Here is a 26339-nt window from a genome sequence, read left to right as displayed (position 1 = left end):
CTAAAATAAATATAATAAAGGTGTTCTTTATTAAACATCCTGTATGTTATTATAAAAATTTAAAAACAATGAAGTTACATATTAGAGATCGCTTTATTTAAAAAAGAAAGCAGTTTAAAGTTAAACCTCAAAAAATGGTTTACGTTTGCTGCAACCTGGAAAAAATTTAACTTCTTTCCTGTCTAACTCAAACCATAGTATTATGTAATTAAGATTAAAAAGTCTAGTTTTGTAATTTATCTTTGCGCTATATTAAAAACCGTAGCAAATGTGAATGATATTACAGGCTCAACACGATTCAAAGTTTCCAAATGTGTGTGCTGGTAAAAAAGCGTGCTGAAAACCACCAAAACCAGCTTCATTGCCTGATAAAATCTGGAGGTGTTCCTAAGGATCACCTTTCTACTCCTCTATAGCAATCGAACATGTTTTGATGTTTTCAGCCCGCCTTTCTCAATAGCGTTTCTTTACATATCCATGCCGTTTCTTTCCTACTTTAAATATCAACTGTATCCTCTGAATATGCATACTTTTTACATCAGTTTTTATGAAGATTCAAAAAGCATTTTAAAGGTAGTCTTTATGGAACAATGTTTATGTAATTAAATGGAAAATAAATATCTGTAATTAGAACTAAAAAGGCAAAAGAAAAATAATAATGCATAAGAATCAGAGTTAATTCTTGAGCTTTCCTTTTCTAACACATATTAAGAATCTTCTACAACGCTTAAAAAAAAGGAAAGAAAAACGTTAGTTTTAAATGTGTGGAAGAGTTTCTTTCATCTTGAATGTAAAATATGGAACACAGCAGAGCTTGTTCTGTCTTCAGTCACATAGGGAACTACAATTGCAGCGACAAAAATACTTCATCTTCTAGCGTTGCCACTTTATTTTTCAGAAAAATATTCACACGGGTAAAATATCGTTTGGTTTTTTTTATGTATCCAGTTTTTTTTTCTCCATCTTTGCTTATAGCTTCTAGAGATGATGGGGCATGTTTATAAATACAGCTATATGAACAGCAACTACAGTTTGCGTTGTACACAGCAATCCACGCCATTAGTTGAGTAAATCATGCAAGTTTACACTGTCTAAGCAAAAGCACGGTGAATATAGTCTATATTATTAAGTCTGACACATGCCATAATATAGTTCAGCAGATCTAATACAGTTTCATGCTAAGCTGAATTCTATATAGTCGATTTTTTTTCTCTTTCATGGGTTTTGTTCGAAATTGTCTAAGTTTTTATAGCAATCGGCTATTTGTTCATTAGATGTTTAGTTAATATTTAAGTTTAATAACTATTATTTATGGGTTTTCTCACTTTTCTAATATTATGCTTAAAATTACGCAGCATTAATGTAGAGCAGAAATTAGACGTTTGTTTATCTGAGATATCATTACTAAGTTAACGTTTAAGTTAAATAATTATATGTGATCAAAATATATCTAAAAATAATTAAGTGCAGAATTATGTTATTTGTTCATCAGAGATGGTGTAACTAAGTTAATGCTTTTTCAATTATTATAATTGTATGAGTGCTTCCACTAACTCTAAATATTTTTCGTTAAATAAACGCAAATATAATTCAGTGCAGAATCGCTATTTATTTATTTAACATGACGGAAAAGAATATGTTAATATAGTGCTAAAGTTTAATAACTGTAATTACGAGTAGATATAGTCAAACTCCTAATATTAATTACACCTAATATTATGTAATATTAAATTATGGCAGCTATTCATGAGTCCACTATACATTTTTTAAAATTTCTTTTATAAAATATAAGCAAATGCAACTATTTAAAAGTATATGCATATGAAATAAAAATAAAAGTTTCAACAGTTAAACTATATAAAACATGTACAAAACGTAACGTTAAAATACAAACAAATAAAGACGTAAAGCAAAATATTCATAAAAATAAAATGTTAAGTATAAAATTCTCATTTACTTCATTAGAAATATTTGCATTTATTTTATTTTTTAAATCTTTGATAAAAATAAATAAATGTAACTTTGTCTGATTTAATGAAATAAAAAACATAAATATAAATAAGCGAATAAATATAAGTATATAAATAAAATATATACATATTCTACATTTAACTTATAAATAAATAAAGTATTATAAAAACAAACAAAATGTAATATACAAATAAATAAACATAAACGTAACGTAAAAGTAATCATAAATACAAATACAAATTTTAAATTCTAAAACTCACTATTTTTAATTGATTAGAAGTATTCGATGTATTGCAAGATAATAATGTATAATAAATTATGCTTTAATGTATAATTTTTTTATGTATCATTAGCTTATAAATTGCCATTTTTAACGTATCGTTAATATCACTTTTATTAAATTTCAATGTATTTAAATTGGTTCTTTTTGTAGATAAATATTTTGTTTACAAATAAACATTTATATTTTATGAGTATTTTTAAATTCGTTTCTTATCAGATGCTGCAACAAAAGTATTTAAATATCTATTTTTAATACGAAAATAAGTTTTAAGTTTTTTATTGAAAATAAAAAATAAATATAAAAAAAATATAGAAAATAATTGAACTTCTTTTTTAAAAAAATGTTAATTATATTATATTATAGTTATAATTAAAACTCTTAATCCTCTTAACTTAGCTTTAATGATTAAAATGAAGTACAATCTAAGAAAATTCTACAATATATTGTATAAAAATTTGTATACTTTTAGCGATGTGTATACATTATTACTCGTGCAACATAAATAAGGAAAGTCTAGCATTTTTGTTAAATTAGTCATCTTTTCTATCATGTGTATACTAGTATTTTTTTTATTAATGCTTTTTTGTCATCATTTATAAAGAGTGCTCTTGTACATGATGTAAAAATCATTATTATTAGCTTTACTTTTTGTTTTCATGTGCATTTTTTATCATCTATGAAAAAAAAATCTTTTTCTTCTTATAATAAATGTGCTTTCATGTAAATGTTAGGATTTTCCCTAATATTAATTATATTTTATTTATACGAAGTGTTTTTATATATGGTGTAAAAAGTCCTATTATTTCAGTATCCATGTGCATATTTTATCGCATAGGCAGAAAAAGAAAATGAGAAATGAAAATATTCTATTTATGATTAATGAGTCATATTTTCTATCATATGAATGCTAATATTATTTTTGCTAATATAAGTTATTTTTATTCATATAAAGTAAAGTGCGTGTATATGATGTGAAATTATTATTATTTGTTTTTTTGTTCTTTTTTTCTTCATTTTTTTGTTTTCATCACTGCGCCGTGGGTCCACTGCGCAATACTATGACTAAAATATCAAATAATTGATTTATTTAGACCGGTATATCGAAACGATCGCCGCTGGGGGTGAATAGATGCTCATTTCTTGGCGTGTAAGACACTCTTCCTCCTCTCATTCGGACAGCTGGACTCGAGGCCGGTGGAGGCGGTGGTGGAGGTAGATGGTGAATATCCGTGTCAATGTCCGGCGCCCGGATAGGCTCGAGTTCCACGGGTTGGGACATCTCTGCCATTCGCATTCCTCCCCTTGGGGGCAGTGGTGGCCTATGTGAAACTCCAGAGCTTGTCTGACTTAAAAGCCCCTGCATTCCTCGTTCGATGGTGTAGGCCTCCATTCCATTTGCTCTCATCCGCTTCTGCGCTTGCAGAGTGGCTCTTAGGGTCTTTTTCTTCTAGAGTTAATGTGAAATGCACAATTTAAGTAACAAGTAAACTTCAAATTAAAAAAACAATTTATAAAACGTACTCTGTATGAATTGCAAAAAAAAAAAAAAAAAAATGGTTGATCACCGTTTTGAAAATTTAATTAAATTATTTGTTTTATTCTGCTCAGAAAACCGAAAATTTTTTGAAACAAGTTTCAAAAATAGTAACGAAAATTAGGAGCAGATGGCGATGCAGAGAAAAAATTGTGACTCAATGCTTTAAAACTAAAATTTACTATAGCGTGGCACCGTATGGACATAAAATTAGAACGTCTCTGCAAATATTTTAGTTTGAATGAGCAATGTAAGTAACAAACACTTTTAGATTCAAAAAATTATCTAAGGATAATTTTATCACTAAAAAAGCACATAGATTTTTTTTCCAGCAAAATCTCGGGCTTTCTATGAAAAGAGAAAAAAACGAAGAAAGAAAACATTTCACAGAACGTCAAAAAATAGGTAGCAAAAAAAAAAAAAAAAAAAAAAAAAAAACTATTAAACATTTCACACATTTTTAAAGCATTGTATAAAATGCCAATTTTAAAAATCAACGAAGGATGGAATACATAAGGCAATCTATATAATGCGTATATTTTATATATTTCTTTAAATTTCTTATTAACATTTGTATTTTTAAAAAAATGAGAAATGATAAATGAAATTTGAAATCTTATTTTTTGCAATGATTCATTTACTATAAAAATTTCGGTATATCAGATTTTTTATTCTGTAACATTTTATGGCAAAAACGGATTTTACGGAAGAAAATACTGGCATTCGAGGTGCCAGTAATTTATACCGTAATTTTATTAAAAATTATTTGCATTGCCGTATCCAATAGAATACTAGCGTTTCAAGTATTGCAATTAGTTGCAAACGATTCAGTGTATCGTATGAATTAGTTTAAGGCTTTTCTTACTGCAACAAAACCAGTTAAAGACATTTTATCTTAAAATCTGAAACCAACACTGATTCCTGTTTTAAATAAATAAAAATATCGTCCAGAAACGAAACAAAAATTTTCGCGTAACTTTATACAAATACATATCTTAAACCTTACATACAGCTTTAAATATAACTTTTTGCTAAAAAAAAAGAAAACATTGTATGCTTGCTTTGTTGTATCGCCTTTAAGCGTTTGTTAAGCATTTAAAATTGATATTGATATCTAATTCACCAGAACAGTATATAATGTATATATATATATACACCAATGTACCTTGATTCTTGAATATGAGTTAGAATTTGTTAAATGTGGTAAAATTTAGTAATTTTAGCATGATACTTCAGAGCATGGCATAAAAATCAATAATTCAATTAAATTTACTGTTGAGCTTTGAATTTTGTACTAAATGAGTGATAATAAGAACCATAATTTTGATTTTGAAAACCAGAATTTCCTGTAAACCATTACCATATGAGTGGAAATATTACTAAGTTAATTGTTTAAATACCGCATATTTCGGTCTTATTAATCGAAATTATGTTTTTTATTTTTAAATTTTTTTTTACTAGAAACGCCTCTACTTTACAGTACGGTACTTTTACTATATTTTTTTCCTTCAGTTCACAATTTGATATGATGTATCAATGCAAAAAAAAATTGGATTTTAATGAAAAATATTACTTAACTGCATTTTTGGACGAGCCAGAATATTCGAATAAAAGCTATATCTTAAAATTCAAACATTAAATTTTATGTATGTGATCATTATTTCACAGCGTGGATAATAAAATTAATGACCTAAGTTCATTCAATTGTAATTATAAAATTTTTCTTTCATCATAAAAAACATTTCTTCACTTAGAAAATTTTAAAATATCGTGCAATTTTTATGCATGGGGCCAGAGAGGGGTGTAAGCAATCAGGCCACCCCCTTTCAAACAGCTCCCTCACAACAACACTTCTACTTCTACAATATATAGATTGACAGCTATAGACAGAATTCAGTATCATTCACGTAATGGCCGAGTAACCACGTTCCAAATAGCATAGACTCTACGCTATTTTATTCTCAAAACATCATTTTTTTTTACTCATTTTATAAAGTTGAATTAAAAAAAAAACTCTACGTAAAAAGGTTAATGCATATTAACTTTATAATAAAGACAATTTTCTGCTTTTGATTATTGGTTCAATACACTTTTGCTATCTTGTGTTCTCAATTAAATCCTTTCTGCTTTCGATCTGCTTTATTCCTAAACCATATTTATTGAGAAAAAAAATAGTTTAAAAGCCACTATTAATTAACCTTACGTGGTTACTTGGAAGAAGTAAAGTTCATGCAAAAGATCAAACATCATTCAAATTTATTTTATTCTGTTCACAGAACATTCTTTTCCTTCAGCCATGCTAGGTCTTAAAGAGAATGTAAAGGCCAATGTCGCTTTCATACTCTTAAAAATTCAAAACTTCAAATATTTCTTTCAAAAGCAAAGTTGTTATTTAATGATTGAAAAACTTAATGGAAAACTATATTATGTGACATTTCAAGTATCGCAGTATCTTTTAGTTAATAATAAGGCACTATTTGATTCATGGAAATCGCCTGAATTACAGACTCTGTTCACAAATCACCATACCAAATTTCTAAATTTAATAGTTAAAAAGTCACATATGCTTTTTCACTAAGCAAGAAAATAATTTGGAGAAAGCGTAATTTTTTCAATGAAATTAAATCAGCAAAATTTTGCACATCTTTAAAAATGTAAGCAACCACGTAAGGTTACCTTTAAAAATATCTACATTACATTTGTTTTAATAAAACTTTAAAAACGTCACGCTTACTTCAATAACGAATGCATGTTTTAGATTACACATAAAGAAATGACAATTTAACATCATAAAAGCTATATATACATAGATATAATGCATGATGAAAATTTATAAGCAATGTAGTATATTAAAGCCAAAATATTTGTGAGAGATTCCCAACATTTAAAATTCAAAAACTTAATAGTAAAGTACAATTTATTTACCGTAGTTACTGTATTATTTGCAAAAGCTTAATAGTAAAGTACAATTTATTTACCGTAGTTACTGTATTATTTGCAAGAACTTAATAGTAAAGTGCAATTTATTTACCGTAGTTACTGTATTATTTGCAAAAACTTAATAGTAAAGTACAATTTATTTACCGTAGTTACTGTTTAATATGAATAATTATGTGCTGAAAATCAAAAGTATCAAATTATAAGTCAAGAAAAGAAAATTAATTGTATACGTTATAGTTTTTTTTAACTATTACCAAAAATATGTGTGAAATAAACATTTTCTAAATTTTTTAAAGCAATGTATGGAATAAACTTAGAGTAATAAGAAAAACAACAACTTTAAACAGAAAATAACTTAGATTGCGATGATAAAGAAATGTGAATGAAAACTGTATTACAATTGAAAACATCAAAGCTTTCTGTAAAAAGTTTATTTCTTAAGCCTTTAATTTTTTAATTTTTGTTTACCTTTCACGAAAATATGATTGCTAATTAAAGCAATTATTCGCTAAGTCGTTAAATAAATATTTCTTTTCATTTGAAACAATAATAAAATTAATAGCTCCTAGCAAAACAAATCTGTAGCTTTTGATATAAGAATTTAAAATATCAAAACCTTTTTTTTTTCTTCTTTTTTTAAGTTTTGAAGAAAAAGTAAAGAGGAGAAAGGAACTATCTTTAGAACGTCAACAATGATTATTTTCCCCTTAAGTCTTTTTTCTTTTGGGAATTATTGCTCCTCAATATAAACTGTCCTAATTCAATTTTTAAATTCTTTTTCTTCCATTTCTAGAAAATTACTTTTAAGTTTTAAGAAAACATCGCTGATATTTTGGGTAATCTTATTCTTTAACTTAATCTCATATTTAGTTAGTAGCAACATCATATGAATAAAAAAAAAATTATTTTTCTAAAAAGTATTTTTTAAGTTTATGAAATCAAAGAAAATGATTTTTAAATTTTGTAAATTTTGTTCTTTTTTCTGTCTGACATACTTTATAAATGGAAGAAAAAAGAAAAAAAAACAAACAATAATATTGAATAAAATAATGAAAGTGGATTGCGTTTAAAAAATTTCGACTGTTTCGACGACATTGACCTTTGACAGTGAGAGTGATACTTGGAAAGACATAGGGGTGGAACAATCACGGGGAAGAGAGAGAAAAAGTACACATTATTGACCATGCAAAGAAGAAGATAAGTGAAAAGAGATTCCAAGAGCTGCAGCGAAGAACATGCCACGAATATTTGTTTGCGGAGAGCAGCTTACCTCTTCCTTGGATGTTATCTTGGAAAATAGTGATAAAGATTTGGGAACGGTGTTCAACGGAGATTTCTGTGGAATTATCACGATTCAATCCACAGTTTAATAAACATATAACACTCTCATACATATATATATATATATATTTAAATAAAGTTTAACATAATTTATTTTAGCTAAATGGCAACAGAAAGAAATGATAGTGGAATTGTACTTTTTTCATATATTGTTCTTATTTTGCATTTTCTAGAAAGATTGTTTTGTCGAAATTGCTAAAAAGCTGGAATAGCTAATAATAAAATGAATAAATATTACAAACGCGATTAATTACTTACTTATAATATTAACTTACAATTTTTACAATGTTTTATTACGACTTGTATTTATTAAGTTTTCTTACGATTTGCATCTTATTGGAAAACCATGTCGGAAGAATGATTTAAGTCCATTTTTCAAAAAATTGACGCTTGGATCGACATCTGTTGAATCTTGAGAATTATAAAGTTTTGACAAATCATTAAAATGATTCTGCCTGTAGAAAAACCTTTTATTTTCGAGGTTAAAATCCTTTTTTCTCCTGATAAGCTTTTATGGACTTAAACCGTTCTTCCTCTGTGAACTTTATTTACAATGTTCTTTATGGTATCTATATCCTAATCACAATGTTTTGCTGCTACTTATATCTTATTTATAATGTTTCATTACGCATTATATATTATTTAAAATGTTTTATTACGGTATATATCTTACGGTATAAGTTATAATGTTTTCTAACATTTAACATATATTGTTTAAAATGTTTCATTACGGTAAATATCTTATTTATGTTTCATTACGTTTTTAATATCATTAAGATAATTTATCTCGGTATAGATTCTATTTACAAAATTTTAATTTCTCATTCATAATATTTTAATATGACGATTTATTGCGATTTATATCTCATTTTTATTTATTTTATAATAACTGTAAAAATTATATAATGCTTTTTTTTATAATGACTGTGAAATGATATTTATTATATAGCTCATTAAAGCTCTTTTATTTATAATTTTAATTTACGTATAACATTTTATCTATAATGTATTTTATGATATTCCGATTCAATTAAAGCTCTTATGACCAACGAGCACATATTTTAGCCAAAAATTTAAAAAAAAAAAAAAAAAAAAAAAAAAAAAAACAGAAAGAGAGAGAGAGAAAGGAAGATATGGTTATCGTTTAATTTTTATGATGTTTTTGGAACATTAAGACATTTGTCTGCAGAAAACAAAAAAAAGAAGAAATGTTAGTGGATTTCGAAAATTTTTTCTGATATAAAAAATACGGAAAACTAATTATTATCGAATTTTTTACTATCAGTAACGAGTGTCTATATTTATTATGGCAAAATGACAAAAACAAAAGCTTGTTAATAAGTCAGTAATTTTAATAGAATAATTTTAAAACGCTTTTTAGAATAGTTAAATTACAAAAAAAATACACCTAAGATGATTATTTGCCAAAATCTACACTTTTTAAATTCTAATTTCCTAAATATCTAAATGGCAAACCTTTACCATTTAGATATTTAGTAAGGGATCAAATAAAAAGACCAATTGTTGATAAATCTATATATATTTTTTTATTGGTTTTGAGTCCAAAATCGGGAATACCTTTAAATTATTCAACTTTGTAGAGTGAAAAAAAAAGAAAAAATATGATGCTTTTGTGTTTTGATAAATTTATTTTTGCTTTAAATATGTGTTTATAAACATAAATTACGATTTGTTTCCAAAGGACGTAACCAGAAGCTGTGAGGATTTTTTTAAAAAATCAATACAGTTTTTATTTAAAAATAGAAATAATTTCTTCTGAGAGAATAAAAAAAGACATTTATTCAAAATAAATCAAATTAAGAATAAAATTATAACCTGCGTTGCTTTTTGAAAATATAAACAAATTGTAGGGAAAGGCTCATGATTACATTACTATAGTTAAAAAATGAAGTAAAATAAAGAAGAGTGACTATAGTGATCCATTTTTCATTGTTGGAAATTTTTTCGGAAGAAATGATTAAATAACAATTAATTTAACTGTTATTTTACCATATACAAACAAAACTGTCAAATAACCATAAATAAGATGGTATTCAAACTGTTAATTGTGAGAAAAACAATTTATTAACTGCTTTCATCTAATACGGTTAAACAACAAGAACTTTATAGCACCAACTAGGCCCACCTATTGAAGCAACTTAGTTCTTTGCAGATGGGAACATGATATAACTGAAAGGGCTGATCTGTCAATCTCTTGAGCGACAGAATGGGGAATTGAATTCCAGCGTTGACATAACAATATTTTTTCTATTTCCTTCAACATATGAAGTGTTTCCCATGTCCCGCACTTCCCAATTTTAGACCTTGGCAATTAGAACACTCTTATTCACGCATAGATGGCAGCACAATTAAGCTGCTAAACTATGTCTCTATAGTCTCACAAACTATGGCCCTGGATTCTAAACTATGTCTTCAGAGTCCAAAGTATATCTCCAAAATGGTTAAATTTATTTTTTACAGTTTTGAAACCATACTGATTGCAAATGGTTAAAAGAGCCTTATAGTTTTGTATTCATGGTATTTTAACCGTTCTAATTGTAAACTGTTTCAGAACCGTAAAGGTAAAAATATTCTTTACTGTAAATTTGCGAATAATTGGATGGGCAAACTGCTGCCAGTTATTTTACCATAATTTCAGAATTAAAGTTCTAACAGTGTGGCTTTGCTGCATAAATGCATATCGCAATTCTGTTGTACATCATAAATTTGCTGTAATGTATTTTTATTGAACGATGTCCGAGTATCATTTTAAATTATGCATGTTTAGCAAATTACAACATGTTAAGTAAATAAACATTTTTGCTTAACATGCTTCTTATTTAGCATATTACTTACTTCACATGTTTTTTACTTAACATATTATTTACTTAACATGCTTTTTACTTAACATATTATTTATTTAACATGTTTATGAACTAAGCAAAAAAACAATGAAAGAGAAGACATTTGCATTAAAAAAAATCATTTTTCGATTTAACTGCAAGAATTAGTAATGAATTTTTAGATTGAAGTTTAGCCCTAAATATATTAAATTGATTAGCTTATTTAAATTAACTTTTCCTTCGGTTTTTTAGTAATTTCACACATAATTACTTGTAGCAATTGTAGATAACATCAATTTTAGATCAAACTATTTCTTGACATTGTTACAAATCAAGTTTGTTAGAAAGCATGCAAACAAAATTCCCTTAATGTAGGTGCATAAGATTTTAAAATTTACGAAAAAAGAAATGCTTAAATACGTTAGGTGTCAGTGTTTGAAAAAAGGTAGAAGTATGTGCAAGGATATAAAAAAAATAATAGTTTGATTACCTTATATTTAAATTTTAGTTTTCCATGCTGTTTTTAAGAATTAAACAAATACAGAAGGATTTTATTTGGACTTAAGCTGTCATCAAAAAAAAAAAAGAAATCATCCTTATTAACTTCTGAACTAATAAACGAATTTTCATTGACATGTCGTGAAAAATCTATACTCAAATTTAATAGGTTTTTTTTTCTTTTTCCTTTTTGACAAAACCTTTTCCTCAAGAGTGCTCAAACCAATTATTTCTATAAATTGAGGAAGTGAACATCGTCATTTCATTGTGAATACGAATTTTGTCAAATCAATTGAGCGCAGTGCAACAAATGGAATTTCACAATTGGTTAAGGATTGCAACTTTAATAAACGAGGTATGATAGATTTGTAGCCCATTCATTGCCGAATATTGAGACCATGAAATCTGCTTGATAAGCAAGTTCACTATCACTAGTACCCTCCCATGATGAAGCACGGGCTGTTTAAAAATCGGGGGGGGGGGGTTAGAGAACCAATCGTAATGACATATTGTGAGAGAAGAAAGCTACCATGCATTGACGGTAATGACGATTACTTTTCCAGCTTAATTTACACTAAAAATTTCTGTAGAAACATCGTAATATTGTATTATTGATCAGGCAAGAGGAAAACAATATATAAAATTACACAATGAACTGAGAATTCTTAAACACACACAAGTGAGGAAGTAGTTTCGTCAAATGCTTGAGAGCTCATGTTTTGTCAAAAATCACACGATGCAGCGACAAAATGATTCGCAAACTAACAAAACATAGCTCTAACTCCTTAATTACCAAAGGTGAGAGTTTTATTTTTAAAAAGAGTACTACCTCAACAATTTCAAATTTACGAATAAGTTTGTACTTATTAGCAAAATATGTCTAATTTGTGAAGTATGTTTTTAACACTGATTTCTATATTTAATAAATAGTTAATATCGAACAATAATGTAAATTATTACGGAAAGTTAAGAAAATTATTTTTTTTTTATAAATTAAGATTCAACTGTTTTTACCCATTAAGATGGTGTTTTAGTACATGCAAATCCTATCAATACATCAAAAGTTAATCAGAGATTTCCTCCTTTAGTTGACTACAGAGTTTTAACTATCTTTATACAGTATCAAGGACTGCTATAAAACAGTCATAAAAGTGAAACAAAGTTATTCTCAATCATAAGAAATATAAAAAAATAAGCATGACAATAATATGATGAGATTTAAATAGTAATTCCTTTCCAAACTAATAATTCCGAAACAAGAAAATAGCAAAACAATTTTAAGGTTAGCGTAACGTTTAGAAAAAATAAACACAGTTTTTATAAAAAAAATACTTCATTTTTTTAAAACTAGAGGGCGCTGGAATTGATAAAGAGAGCATTGTAAATACAACTACCTCAACAGCTCCTCTCCATTTGTCCGCGGCGTGTCGCGCCAGTTCTAATCTTCGCTGCTTCCTTGTCTGATGCTTTTTGTAGATGATCTCGATTATGATGAGACCTATTCCACCCACTATTCCGGCACCAACCAAAATGAAAACCCCTGCAACACAAGACTCAGAGGTTAAAAAATAAAAATATTGACACGTGATATTTCTACAACAACTTGTTAGGTTATATTCTATTCCGGTTCTTTATGCAACAATTGTTATTGTTATATCATAATTTGGCACACTATTTTATATAAAACTGCTTAATTGTTATTTACAATTATTAGTTTTTAGGATAACTACACTTGGAAACGTTTTATTTCCTGTTGCATAAGAGTTTTTAACTGATTGGTATATAATTTACGTCGCACTAGAGCTGCACAATGGAGTATTGGCAATTGTTTGAGAAACATCCCTGAGGATGATCCGAAGACAAGCCATCACAAATTTGATCCCCTGCTTTGATAGCCCACCGAACTGTGCGTGAAGTTGAGCACTTTCCGGCAGAACAGTTTCACAAACCTATAACACTCACCCTCGGTCCTTACACAGGCTGATCAAAGTGGTCAACCACCCGCTTACTGACCACAGCCAGTGATGCTTAACTTCGGTGAGTTTTTAACAGACCGTAGATACTTTCGTATCTGCAATCGTATCTTTCGTAGCTTCAAATCTGCAATGAGTTTCTCTTTCCAAGCAATATTTTTAAAACGACATTTCTAGTCTATTTTTTTTGACAAAATGAGCAAATTTAAAATGTTATATACAACAGGAGATCGTCTGTAAATCTTCTAGGGAAGTTAGGGCAAATGATTAGGATTGAAAATGCTTGGGAGCTAATGCCCGAAATTGTCATCATACGCCACTAGTAGCACTTCCTCTATTTTGAACAGTATCTTTGGTTGCATCCGAATAGGTCATAATAGTGGTAGCACCCTTAGTCTCGTACGATTGCATCTTTGGATATTGGTTCGTATGCAATTTCAATCCTTATGATCTGCCCTAACTCCCGTAGAAGTTAGTCGCAACATTTACGTGTTCCTTTGTTATCTATAACATTTTTAGACTTGTACATTTGTACAAAAGATAGACTCAGAGATAGAAGGATATCCGAATTAGGTAAGATCAAGTATTTCTATGAATGCAACAAAAATTCGTTCCCAAGTGCTATCGACGAATTAGGGATTTACTTAGTAAGCTTATGACCCATTGACAAGATGAGTGTTGTTTTGTGTTTGATGGCATGCGCACGTTATTTGGACGTCATCACACTTTTCAACTGTGTTCAAAAGTAATAGTAAACAGTGCGCATGCGTCGTCATTACATGGATTGCTATGGAGACAGATGCTGTTTGATAATTTCTTTAGAATTCTTTTTTTTCACTTTTAATTTTGTTATGCATTAACTTGGTGAGTTTATTATTTTTTTATTATTTTTATTATTAACTTATGATTACTGTCTTGTCAGTGATTTCAACAGTTGTAAGAGTCAAAAAATCAGGCTAAAGTCATAATAAAAAGGCAGCACAACAGGATCAAATAAGTAGAAAGTGAGATAATTTTGAGCCCATGACAACAAATCATAATGGTTTTCCATTGATGGACCAACATGTATGAATTTACCATCAATCCAACTTGAATTTCCATCTGAAACCATCATACAGCTTGATGGGAATATCAAATCTGCCATTATCCAACATTTGAAATTGGCACAATTTTATGTTACGCCAACATAGCTTACCCATCATTGTATGATGGTTTTTTATAATGGGCCAACAAAAAAAATCCATCAAGATTTAACAAAGTTATTATTATAATTTTCCATCATAAACCACCATGCTTTTTGTTAGAACCATCAAGACTAGACTACTCTTTTTCCCTTGATAAAAAAATAAGACTTTTACTGGTAGTTTCTGTTAAATGAATTTTAAATTTATTTAACCGACAGTTGGTATTCATAACAAAACAAATTGATATTTGTAAAACATAACTGTTATGTAAACATTACTTCATGTTAAAAAAAATATTTGACCCAAAATATTATTAGCATGAGATGAAGAATACAGCATTATTCAATGTGAAATGATTTATCATACATCGTTTATTATAAGTAATTACATTATTAAATAAGGGATAAAACTTCATTATTAATGGCAAGCATTACTTGATAGGTGACTAGTCTAGTAATGCTAAATAAATACTTTCTATCGTCCAATGATGGTTGTTCTAGGTTCACCAATACCTAACATCATTTGATGGTTAACCATCATAGCACTAAAACAACATTTTCCATCATGAAATGATGAAAGTTGTTTTACCAAGAATTTCAAACAAAACTTTCTGGATGACCATCACAGCACTAAAGCAAACTTTTACATCATGAGAAAATGGAAGTTGCTTTCCAACGAATCTTTAACTTAGCATTTTGCTTGACCATCATATAATAAAATATCATCCTTCAGCATAAAATAATAGAAGCTTTTTGACCCATCGAAATCAATTACTACATGATAGTTACCATCAAATAGTGTTGGGTCATGAATAAACCAACATAAATCATTCATCAAAATATCTTGATAGTTCCATCAAGAATTTCGTCTTGGGCTATTATAAATTATCTTTTACTCAACCTGCACTACATTCTTTTTATAATCTTTTAATAAGGAAAAGTTTGATAAAGACCACCATCCATCACAAGATTGATAATGATAAGAAAATAAAATGATGATGATGATAGTTCGAGTAAATTATATCGACAATGTTTGATAGTAAGAAATAATTTTCGACTGCAAATTAATTTTCAACAACAACAACATAAATATTTTTAACATATTACAGAGAAATAAACTACCATATCGAATAGTTAATCAGCGATAATTTTAGTGAAAAAGTTAACATCTTATTTTCATAGAAAAATTCTGTTATATTTTATATCCATGTATTTACCAGCCATATTCTTCAAGCCCAAAGTTGCGGGAAATTTTTCGTTTTTTTCACAAGTCTCACTGCCTTGTAAAATCCATCGGTTGTCTAAATCTTCCATATAACCACCTAGAAGTTAGAAAAATATATTCATTTTAGAGAGAATATAAGAAATAATTTTCTTATATTCCCAGTAAAACCGGGAATATAAGAAAACGTAATTTCGTAAATATAAGAAACTCTGTAACACCAGGGTAAACCGTTTACCCTGGTGTATATGTCAAAGTTTCAACCCACCCCCATTCTAAAAAAATTATAAGAACCAGGGTCCGATTATAATAAAATCGGTAAAAAAGTTGGACATTAGTTAATCGTGAAATATCAATGCATTCTATCAATGAGATAAAACTGAATAACTCTGAATCAATTTAACACCTTTCGAAAACTATTTTTAATATATTATATACAATTTCTTATAACATATTAAAAATAGTTAGAACAAATAATATGCTATTCAACCCGGTGACTGAGTGGTAGCGCTTCGTGCTCCCGTGCTACAGGTCCTGGGCTCAGTCCTCGAGCATGGACTCAGCCTTTCATCCCTTCAGTGGGTGGATAAATGAGTACCAAGCATGCTTGGGAACTAAAGACTGGGGGTTTCGCGTTCTGGTGACCACCTAACCGAAACTTCTTCTCCTGCACCCCAGAGCCCAAGGTCAAGAAAACTGAGATGGGTACAGTAGGCCTTGGCCCTCTATGGGCTGTCGTGCCACTGAATTTTGTTTAGTAGAGTTTAGCATATACAATTAATTTTTCGCTTTTTTCTTATCATATTTATTTTACTTAAAAACGTTTAGTTTTCTTTTGAAACAATAATTTAAATTACGTTCGGAAAAGAAATCACGATTAAGAAAATTTTATTTATTCATTTGTTCTTCAAATAAGAAATATTAATGAAAACCATTAAAAACTTACGAAGATACAAATTTAAAGCTTCAAGAATATCATCTGTGTTGGATTCAATATTTTTAGCTGTGTCGTCATACAGATCACACTCTCCAATGGATTCTACTTAATCATCATTTTCTCAGTCTCGCAATAAAACTGTCCTCACCCCCATCTAAGAAATTCGAAATTTCACACTTAAAAAATAAAATAAAATACAATAACATTTGAATCCACATTTTGCCAGGCGTCTAATTTCCTCTGACACATAATGTCGATAGGAATAATAATCGACTTTTACCAAGAAGAGAGAAGGCTTCAGCACGGTTTACGATAAACAAGAACTTTGATACTTTAGTAGTCCAAACGTTATGATACGTTTTGTATTTTCCACCACTGCGTATCTTAGTACCTCGAATGTAGTTACATCTTTCTTATGTTTCCTTCATGGCTCAGTTTATGTTCGTTGCTTTGGACTACTAAATTGATCCTAGCTGAGGTTTTCTCTCTACTAGGAGATGTTGATTCTACACCGCCATATTATTATTGATGCCAATGCTTAGTTAATTTTGGTAATTTGCATTTATTGAAATAAAAATTAAACTATGTACTAAAAAGCAAAGTTAATGAAGAAAAGGTAATTATTCGTTTTGGGAACTCCAGAAAATCGCCTCAAGCAGATGAAGCGTAACTAATTTTGGTTATGCGTACTACTGATATCATTATAATTAGTGCAGTTTTAATTCGAAAAATAGCTTTAGAAAATATTTTTCTTCTTGTGGTAGTAATGATAATGAATGAATTAGAATTAAAAGAATTTTTTCCCAACATTAGTTATAAATATTTTAAACGCAATTTATTGGTTAGGCAGGAAAATGATCCTGCTCTTATGTCCTTATAAAGATCTTATAACAATTCTATTTTGTTTTTAGCCTCCATCTTTAGTTTGATACCACTGATAAATGTGTTTCGAACAACAGCAACAAAAAAATAACAAATATGGTGGCGGCTTTCTTACACCAAGTAGTGAAGTGCTACCAAGACAAGAACAATCTTGGTGTATCATTGTACCATGAACTATCCTCTGTTCTTGGCGTAGTAGAAATTTTAGTGTAACACCATTTAGATGTTAAGAAATTGCCGCCATTTCTATTGTTAATATAAAAGATTTTTTACTGTGTACTAATTGTTATTGTGTACAGTTTGAACTTTCATTCTAAAATTACGATAAAATAATTGGAAACAGTCTGTCTATCCGTTACCCACAACAAAGGTTATGGTTAGGGACATTTTTTACATTTATGGATTTGGAATTTCAAGTATTTGTCATTCATTGACAAAACAGACCCGTCTGTCCGTCGGATATGTCGTAATAAACCATCATCAAAAATATATATAGCATTATTTCACGAATTTTAACAATAAAGATGTAAAGAATGTAAAGATGTAAAGAATGTAAAAGGAACTTCGAAAGTGGGCCTAAAGTATTAGTTTCTAAGTTTCCGAAAAATGAGGAAATGAAACGAAAAAGGATTAATTCCATTAAACGAGACATCAAATAACTGTTTATAGTCGAGTAAGTGTTATTTATCTTTTATATTTTAATATTCGTTTTTGCAGACTTTATAACAAGATTTTCAAATACATAATGAAACGAGTTGTATTTAAGAATTACAAAGTTTTAGGTGTTGTTTATTGTTAGTGAATATTAGAATATAAAACTAGCAAAAGCATTTGTACTTCTGCAAAACTTTTAGACGTGAAATAAAACAAATTTAAACATTATTTATCTTGTTTAAATATAACATAAACAAATATCAGATGCCATTTATGAGTTAAAATTTTTATTATTTAAAAAACTGCTAAAAAGGCTTTGGTTATATTTTTAAAAGAAAGCAAAATTAATAACAATGATTGACTTATTTATTATTAACGATAGCTTACTATCATATGAGTATAATTTCATAAATATTCATACTCGAAAGCAAAAAAACTCCGATGCATTAAATCGTTATTATAAAAAAGGAATTTAATTCATTGTTAGCCATTTTAATTTTTGTACGTTATAATTTTAAATGAATATTAATGAAACACTTGTTCATACTTCATATGGCATGAATAAATTTTAAGTTTGCTCCAGATTAAATGTGCTATTCTCATTTTATTACCATTTTTATGTTTATCTTATAAGTCTAGAAGAGTTTGTCTAAACAAGCTTTAAAACAATAATATATAAGTTTATACATGTGTATGCATACTCATTCAAATGTGATGTATCTTATTGAGTAACAGGAAAAATGTTTTTAATAAATACTTTTATTTTTTTCGATCTTAAGTCTTGTAAAAAAATTATAAATTCACCAAATCTTGTAGACAATTTCAAATGTAATTCATAAAAATAATATTCAATAGTTTCTTGTCTTTTACAATGCGTAATTTTTTAAATTATTGAACAGTTTCTGCTCCAGAATATTATACTATTAATTTTTTAGAGGAATCTCTATTTTGGGATATTTTTTTAACAAGTCTTGTAAGAAAGATTGTCATCAATAAATTTATATTTTAGAAAAACTTAAGATTTGGAAATACTTTACTTTTTTATAATAATCAATTAAAAAAAGATATATTTATATTTTAAAATAATAAATACTATTTTAAAGTTTTACAATCTTAAGGATCGAATTATTTTCTAAATTACTTATAATTGATTTATTACTCTTATTTTATAATTAGTACTTAGCAAAATTATTTTGTCCCATTTTAATATTATATGCGTCGTTTATTTGTAAATATGCAGTGTTTATGTTTGTTGTGCAGTGTTTGTGCTCAGATTACTTCCATTTGGAATTTAAATGTATAACATACGATTCTGAAAGAATTCTTTAGAACCTATTTTAAAATAAAAAATGAATTTGCCAATAAACTTATAATTTCTTTATTTGTCTCCTTGATTTCATGACACAACGTATTTCTGTCTCGTAATCGTTTTCTTATTAAAATGTATCATTTCTTATTTTCAAATATATGATTATACCTAATATTTCATTACATATTAGAACATAATAAATTATGCAATAAAATAAGGTTTATTCGTCTGATATTAAAAAAAGTATGATGAATCAAGATTTAAAATTAAAAGAAAAAAATTCTTATTAAATCATTTTCTATTATGAAATGCACATAATATTGCTTCATGAAAAGCATCAAACAGTCCTACGTGTTCATTTTATTGAATTATAACTTGATAAATTACATTGATTTATTCTAATAAAAAGCTAAAAAGTCACCACTTAAAAACATTTAAGTGCTATTAAATTAGCTAGAGCAAAAATATTATACGCCGCTCAAAAGTTTGAACTATTTATTATTGTTTTCTCTTTAAGGTCTGGTTTCTTAGAACAAGCGCCTTATCTGGACGTCAGCGGGCCGTCAACGTCCCGCTGACGCCACCAAAATACTGGTTTCTTAGCTCAAGGCTTGGTTTCTTAGAACTAGCGCCTTATCTGGGCGTCAGCGGAAAATTGATGTAGAGCTGACGCCAAAAAATACTTTTTTGTTAGCTCAGCGTGAGCAGTCGGTCCAACGCAGACATTATCTCTCATTGCGCATGCGTTAATAACGTAAACAAATATTTATTTTGAATTTGTATTGATTTTGTTATTGTCGACCAGTGTTTTAGAGAACAAATAATGACTTTGTCCAAGAAAAAACACATTATAGCTGAGCTAAATGAAGAGTGCTATGTTTAATGAAGAAGCTATGTTTAATGTCAAAATCAAAATCTTGGCTGACTTCAATGTGCTGTTGGATGTAGTCCGCCATTGTTTCTGTGGTTAACGTCACGTTGTAATTCAACTGCAGTTGAGTTGGACGGCAATTGTAGTTCAAGATGAGCGTTCGCTGACGTATACTATCAAACTCACAAATGGACCAATCAGAGGTTAGCGCTGATTTCCAGCTGACGGCGTCCTGTCCTAAGAAACCAGGCCTTTACCGCGTGATCTTATGGTTCGTTAACACTTCTGAGGATGCCGTCACAAACCCACTGAGAGGTCTTTGACTCTCAGTGACTATGTATTAGTCCGCATAGAATTCTGTTTGTATAAACCTTATTATGTAAAACCAGTCAAAAAACGCTTTTTCCTTACACTTAACAGTTGGAATGTCATCTTTTTAAGGTTATTTGACTGTTTTGATTGAAAATGGCAAAATAACAGTTAAGAAATTGCTATTTAACCATTTTTACCTAGAAATTTCTAACATTCTGCTTATGAACTTACTTTCATGCATCCCTAATAGAGCGAGGGTGACTTGATCGGCCCATAAACTGTGCTTCTGTAATCCAATTCCATATCCTGATCGTCCAAACTGTTCACCAGCTGTTACCAAGTTACAGTCTTGCGCTGCCTCATACTCCAATCTCGATGAGTCCCATATAAAAGCACTCAAACCACTGAAGAGTTAAAAAAAAATTTAAAAAAAGTTAATTTTTTAAAAATATTTTTTTTACGATTTAAGAAAAAAATTTGCGCTTTTCAGCTAGCTGCGGCCAAGCAAAAAGACACCAAATAGTTTAGACCTGCACTTATATAAAATATAAACAATAAACAATGCGCTTGGCTAGCCGAAAAGATTACAAAACTTTGTTAAATGAAACTTCGGAACTCAGTAAAAATAGTTTTGATAATGCTAATAGTTCATAAATAGTTTAATTGAGACTCTGTGAAAATAGTTTCACAAATCGAGATCACCTTGATTTTTCCAAGGCATATAGTTTACAGATGTACTTAATGAAATGCAACTGTGCAATTGAAAATGAATTCAATTTTGGGTGCTTTTCGGTGATCCGAGAGCAAACAACTAGGCACCAAATAATTGAGACTGTCACAAAAATAAAAACAATAAATAATGCGTTCGCCAGCCGAAAAGAGCACCAAATTCTGTTAAATGAAACCTCCGAACTCTGTGAAAATAGTTTTTGTTTTCACCTTGATTTTCGCTAAATATAGTAAATGAAATACAATTTAAAGGCGTAGTACGAGCGTTTCACACAACTCAGTATTTAGCTTATTTAATAATCTATTTATTCAGCATTATTTATTTATAGGAAATTCTTAATTAACAATCAAACGAATTTATTATACTTAGCAGCATTTAACACAGATTTATAGTTTTATACAAACTCCAATAATTTTTTTAAGTTGAGCTTAACAAGTTGTACATGCAGTTTTGATAGCACCCAAATACACTCTATAACAAAAAAATCGACGCACCAAGAAGGAGTTGTCCGATTGAAACGTAAATTGGTGGATAGGAAGACAATGTACAGAATAGCAAATTATTAGAATTTCAGAAAGATTGAATAATTTATTGCAGAGTTACAGTAACAAGTTCAATAAGGTGTTGACCTCCTCTAGCCTGGATACAAGCTGCCACACGGCGTGGCATAGTCCGATAAATGAAGAGTTTGACAAGCTTGCAGACAGTTCATAGCAACACGTGCCGTATGTGGTCTGGCATTGTCCTGCTGAAAAACCAGCCCAGGGCGCTGCAAAAGGAACGGTAGCAAAACAGGTCTTAGGATGTCGTCGACGTATCGCTGTGCAGTAAGCGTTCCTCTAATGACGACCAAAGAAGTCCGGCTGTCATTGAAATGGCACCCCAGACCATAATGCCTTGTTGAGGGTCGGTGTGGCATGCAATAATGAAGGAAGGATTCTCCCTCTGCCCTGTGCGTCTCCAAACACGTCTTCGATGATCGTGAGGGCACAGTTGGAAGCGGGATTCGTCGCTAAAGACTATACGTCCCCAGTCGGCATCATTCCAGCCATATCTGTTCAAAACATTCATGCGTACGAAATTTCAAAGCAATCGGATGATTGCTTCTTGGTGCGTCGATTTTATTGTTATAGAGTGTATTTGGAAGCATATTAAAATAAATAGCAAAACTTTACAAAGTATTAGGTTCAGTAGGTGTTTACTAATTCCTCTCTTTTTATGAGTGAGAGACTTACAGCAAAAAATTCTTTACTTTGCTTCTACAATTGCAAATTTGAAAAATATATTATTAATCTGTTTATACATTTTAAAGAAGTCAGACGAGTGTTTTAACAATGTACACAAAGATGTTATATATGCCTTAAGTTATGCACCAAATAAAAAAATAAAGCATTCAGAATAACTTTTCATCCACCAATCGGATTTTCATGTACTGTGGCTTAAATTTAATGATTCGTGAGTCTGACCTAAAATATGCTAATCAATTTGGGCAGACAATATTTTAAGTATATCAAAGATAAAAAGTTAGATTCTGTATTTATGTGCGTCGAAGATTAAATAATGTTCAATTATAATTACACGGGTTCTTTAACACTTACTCTGATTTCACAGCGGCTATCGCTTCTTCCGCCGTATCGTAATTTTTACCTTCCATTGTTCTGTACATATTAGAAAGTTCCACTTGTCTGCGAAAATACATGTCAACGGAACTGCCCTTAACAGTCGCATACTTGAAGTTGTCCATTGGATTTCTCAACTATTGATCAGAAAAAAGTATTCAAAATTAATAAGCAGAAAAAGAATTAATAGTTCGTTTCATCAACAACTTAGATTTTAAAATAACAACATGCAAGAATATAAATCTTAATTTCATTTCATTTATAGAATTTTTTTTATTCATTTAGAATTCTTCTTATTATTCATTTATGAAAAAATAAGAAAATTTACAATTATCTTAAAAGTACAAAATGTTTCACTTGTAAGCAAAAAAAAAAAAAAAAGTAATAATAAATAAATAAAATGCTCTTTTTTCCCTTCTTTTAAGTAGGAAAACGTCAACGCTTTCTGTTCTAACATATCTGCCCGGGAGCAAGCTTTAAATAATAAAAGAAAGTGTGTTTTTTTACTAAAAAATACATAGCTTTAAAGAAATCACTTCGTAATGGGATCTATTTTATTAAAAAAAAATTAATTAATTAAAAAGTAATTAATGAAACTTAATTTACTTTTTTAGTTATTTCCAATTAAATTTATAAATTTCTGTTTTTAATATTTTTCACGGAATATAAGATATTTTTATAATGCATTTCTTCATATGTTAGTCATGACACAGTTTCAAATAATAAGACTAAAAGCCATAAATCTGTTCAATAAGTTTTTTAAGTCGAATCTCTTACTTTTCTCGTGTTTTTTCATAGCAATTAAAAACTCCATCCAGAAAGGTAAATCTAATTATATTTATACATTGACAATAACAAAATAAACTTAAAGTTTTATTTTAATTCATAAAGTTGTGTCAAATGTAGTAACATATATTGAACGCTGGGTCTTAAAAGAATATACAGCACTGTTCTTTGATAGTATGGTTACTACTCCTTGATGGTACTTCCTGTATTTTTCTTTTATTATGTTCTACAGAATTTTAAAAATTATCTTTCATTATGTACTTATTAGGCTTCCTTTTTAAATCCGTTTGAAAATTCTTGAATGTTTTTTAATAGATGCATAATGTTAAAGACGGAAGTATATTTTTTTCTTTGCCCTTAAAACAAATAACGATTTAATATAAATGATTTTACTTTTATTTTTCCCAATCTTTAGTTTATTTCGATGAATAATTTATCCTTTTAAGCATGAATATGTCGCAATTTTATATTTTTCATCGCTTAAGCAACTTAGAGTTATTCTTGATTTGAAGATTAATCCTATTCGTAGTTATTGTCGATCTTTTTTTTTTTTTTAAAAAAAATGCATTTATTTTTTAGTTAATCATGTATGAATAAATATTTCCAATTATTTAAAGGGAGGCTGTAGGGCATATACCAATTATGCTAAAACGTTTTTCGATGTACCCTTTCTAAGAAACTCTATGGTATTGCTTTGAAACCTTTTGAGGATATTTGAGATTAGATCAATTGTATACTGTGAGGATGTTTTAGCGTTAACAAGAATACTTTTTGAGTTAAAAATGATTTTTGCTCTAAAATGATGAAATGATGAATTTAAAGTTTTTGGTTGAAAAATCTCTGCTGAAGATGTGTATTAACAGTTACCACAGTATAAACATGTGTGCTTAAATATTATGTGGGGAAAAAACTTAAGCAATATCTTATTTAGATGCTGAGAAAAGGTACCTTGAAAAAGCTCAGTTTTAACATTATTGGTATATGCCCTACCGATTCCGATTAAGCATTTTGTTTTGATATTTTATTGAAATAAAGTAAAAATCAATTCATAGCATTATTACTTAAATAATTTCCACTTATTCACAATATTATTACAAATCTTTTATGAATATTCCTTGAAAAATTATATATCAACTTACTTTTTACTTGACTTATTAAAGTTCAATTATAATTTGGAAATAATTAGTTAAAAATTGAATTTAAACATAAAATTTTCTTTTCAATATTATATTATAGCCAAACTCAACACACACAAAAAAAACAACAAACAAACCCTAGCATCGTTGATGCCCGTGAGAGATGTTTCTGGTCTGTCCAAAACGAGAAAAGCTGCCAAATTGGCAGTGTAGGAAGCCACAACAATCATAGCGAATCCTGCCCACACCATACCTAAGACGCGGGCACTAAAGCTTCTGGGGGTACCTGAAACAGGAATTTAAATTATTCTAGAACAGAATAAAAAAATATCTATTCATACTATAAGAATTAATCTAAAAACTAAAAGTGTGAAACCTATAACTCTCTTGAGTTGTATTGGTAGAAGTGTTATAAAGATGATACGGGTCTCAAAATTAAAATAATTCATTGACCTAATTTTCTCATTTTTTTATGTTTTAGCTGTATACGCATGAAAAAAATTACAAATTCCACTTTCGATAAAAAATATACTTAACTGTTAATTTCCTTAACTTGTTAACCACGCATACGTTCAAAATCAAATATTATTGAAGATTAATGAAAGATAAAATGTAAATGTTCATAATTCTTTTTTTTAATAAATTTATCGTGCAATAAAACAAGTATTAATATGAGTGACTACCATACAATATACTACAGTTAACTACAACACATACAAACTTTTCCAATTGAAAATTTCAGATACGAATCATACAATAAGTTTTAACTAGAAAAAAGTTATGGTATAAAGTAGAGCTTGCTAAGTTATACCATAAAGTTATGGTATAAAGTTATGGTATAATGTAGCAAGCACCAAAAATCAAAATTTCAAATATATTACAGTTTTTATTTATATATTTAATACCAAACTTTTTACATAGTAGATGGGTTGAAATTATATTTTGAGCTAAATATTTTATAAATATACCTGCCTTGATTTCAGTGCTGCAATATCTAATACAGTAAATATTGCATCATAGAGCCTCCTGCAAAATGCAGGGTTTGTATCTATGATCTTAATATTTACTATTTTAAAGATTTTTACATAAGATGACATTTAAGAAATAAATTGTTTGTTAATACTTTAACAACTATAAATTACCTTACAGAAAAAGTAAGGTGATTTTGAGGTTGTTTTGAATTTGACAGATGCAAAAAATACACCTGAGGTAGAAAATGAGGTTATGTTTTGTACCAAAAATAACCTCATTAATAAACCTCAATTTCAACCTCATTTACACATCATAAAATCATCCTCATATATAACTCAAAATT

At 28.7% G+C, this 26339-nt stretch overlaps 1 protein-coding gene across 1 annotated transcript in view; it reads right to left on the bottom strand.

Moving 5' to 3' along the window:
• Window positions 1-3240: 3240 nt before the first annotated feature.
• LOC107441166 (glutamate [NMDA] receptor subunit 1) overlaps window positions 3241-26339 on the bottom strand; it is a 63279-nt gene continuing 40180 nt past the window's right edge. The window contains 7 exon segments of the mRNA XM_087152270.1: window positions 3241-3701; window positions 7999-8064; window positions 12805-12950; window positions 15784-15888; window positions 20985-21157; window positions 23082-23239; window positions 25162-25310. Coding sequence (XP_087008396.1) covers window positions 3342-3701; window positions 7999-8064; window positions 12805-12950; window positions 15784-15888; window positions 20985-21157; window positions 23082-23239; window positions 25162-25310 — 1157 coding nt within the window. The 3' untranslated portion in view covers window positions 3241-3341.

The sequence above is a fragment of the Parasteatoda tepidariorum genome, chromosome 9, assembly GCF_982258835.1.
Source record: "Parasteatoda tepidariorum strain Cologne lab strain chromosome 9, Ptep-v5.0, whole genome shotgun sequence".
Lineage (NCBI taxonomy): Eukaryota > Metazoa > Arthropoda > Arachnida > Araneae > Theridiidae > Parasteatoda > Parasteatoda tepidariorum.
This window is presented reverse-complemented; position numbering and strand designations above follow the sequence as displayed.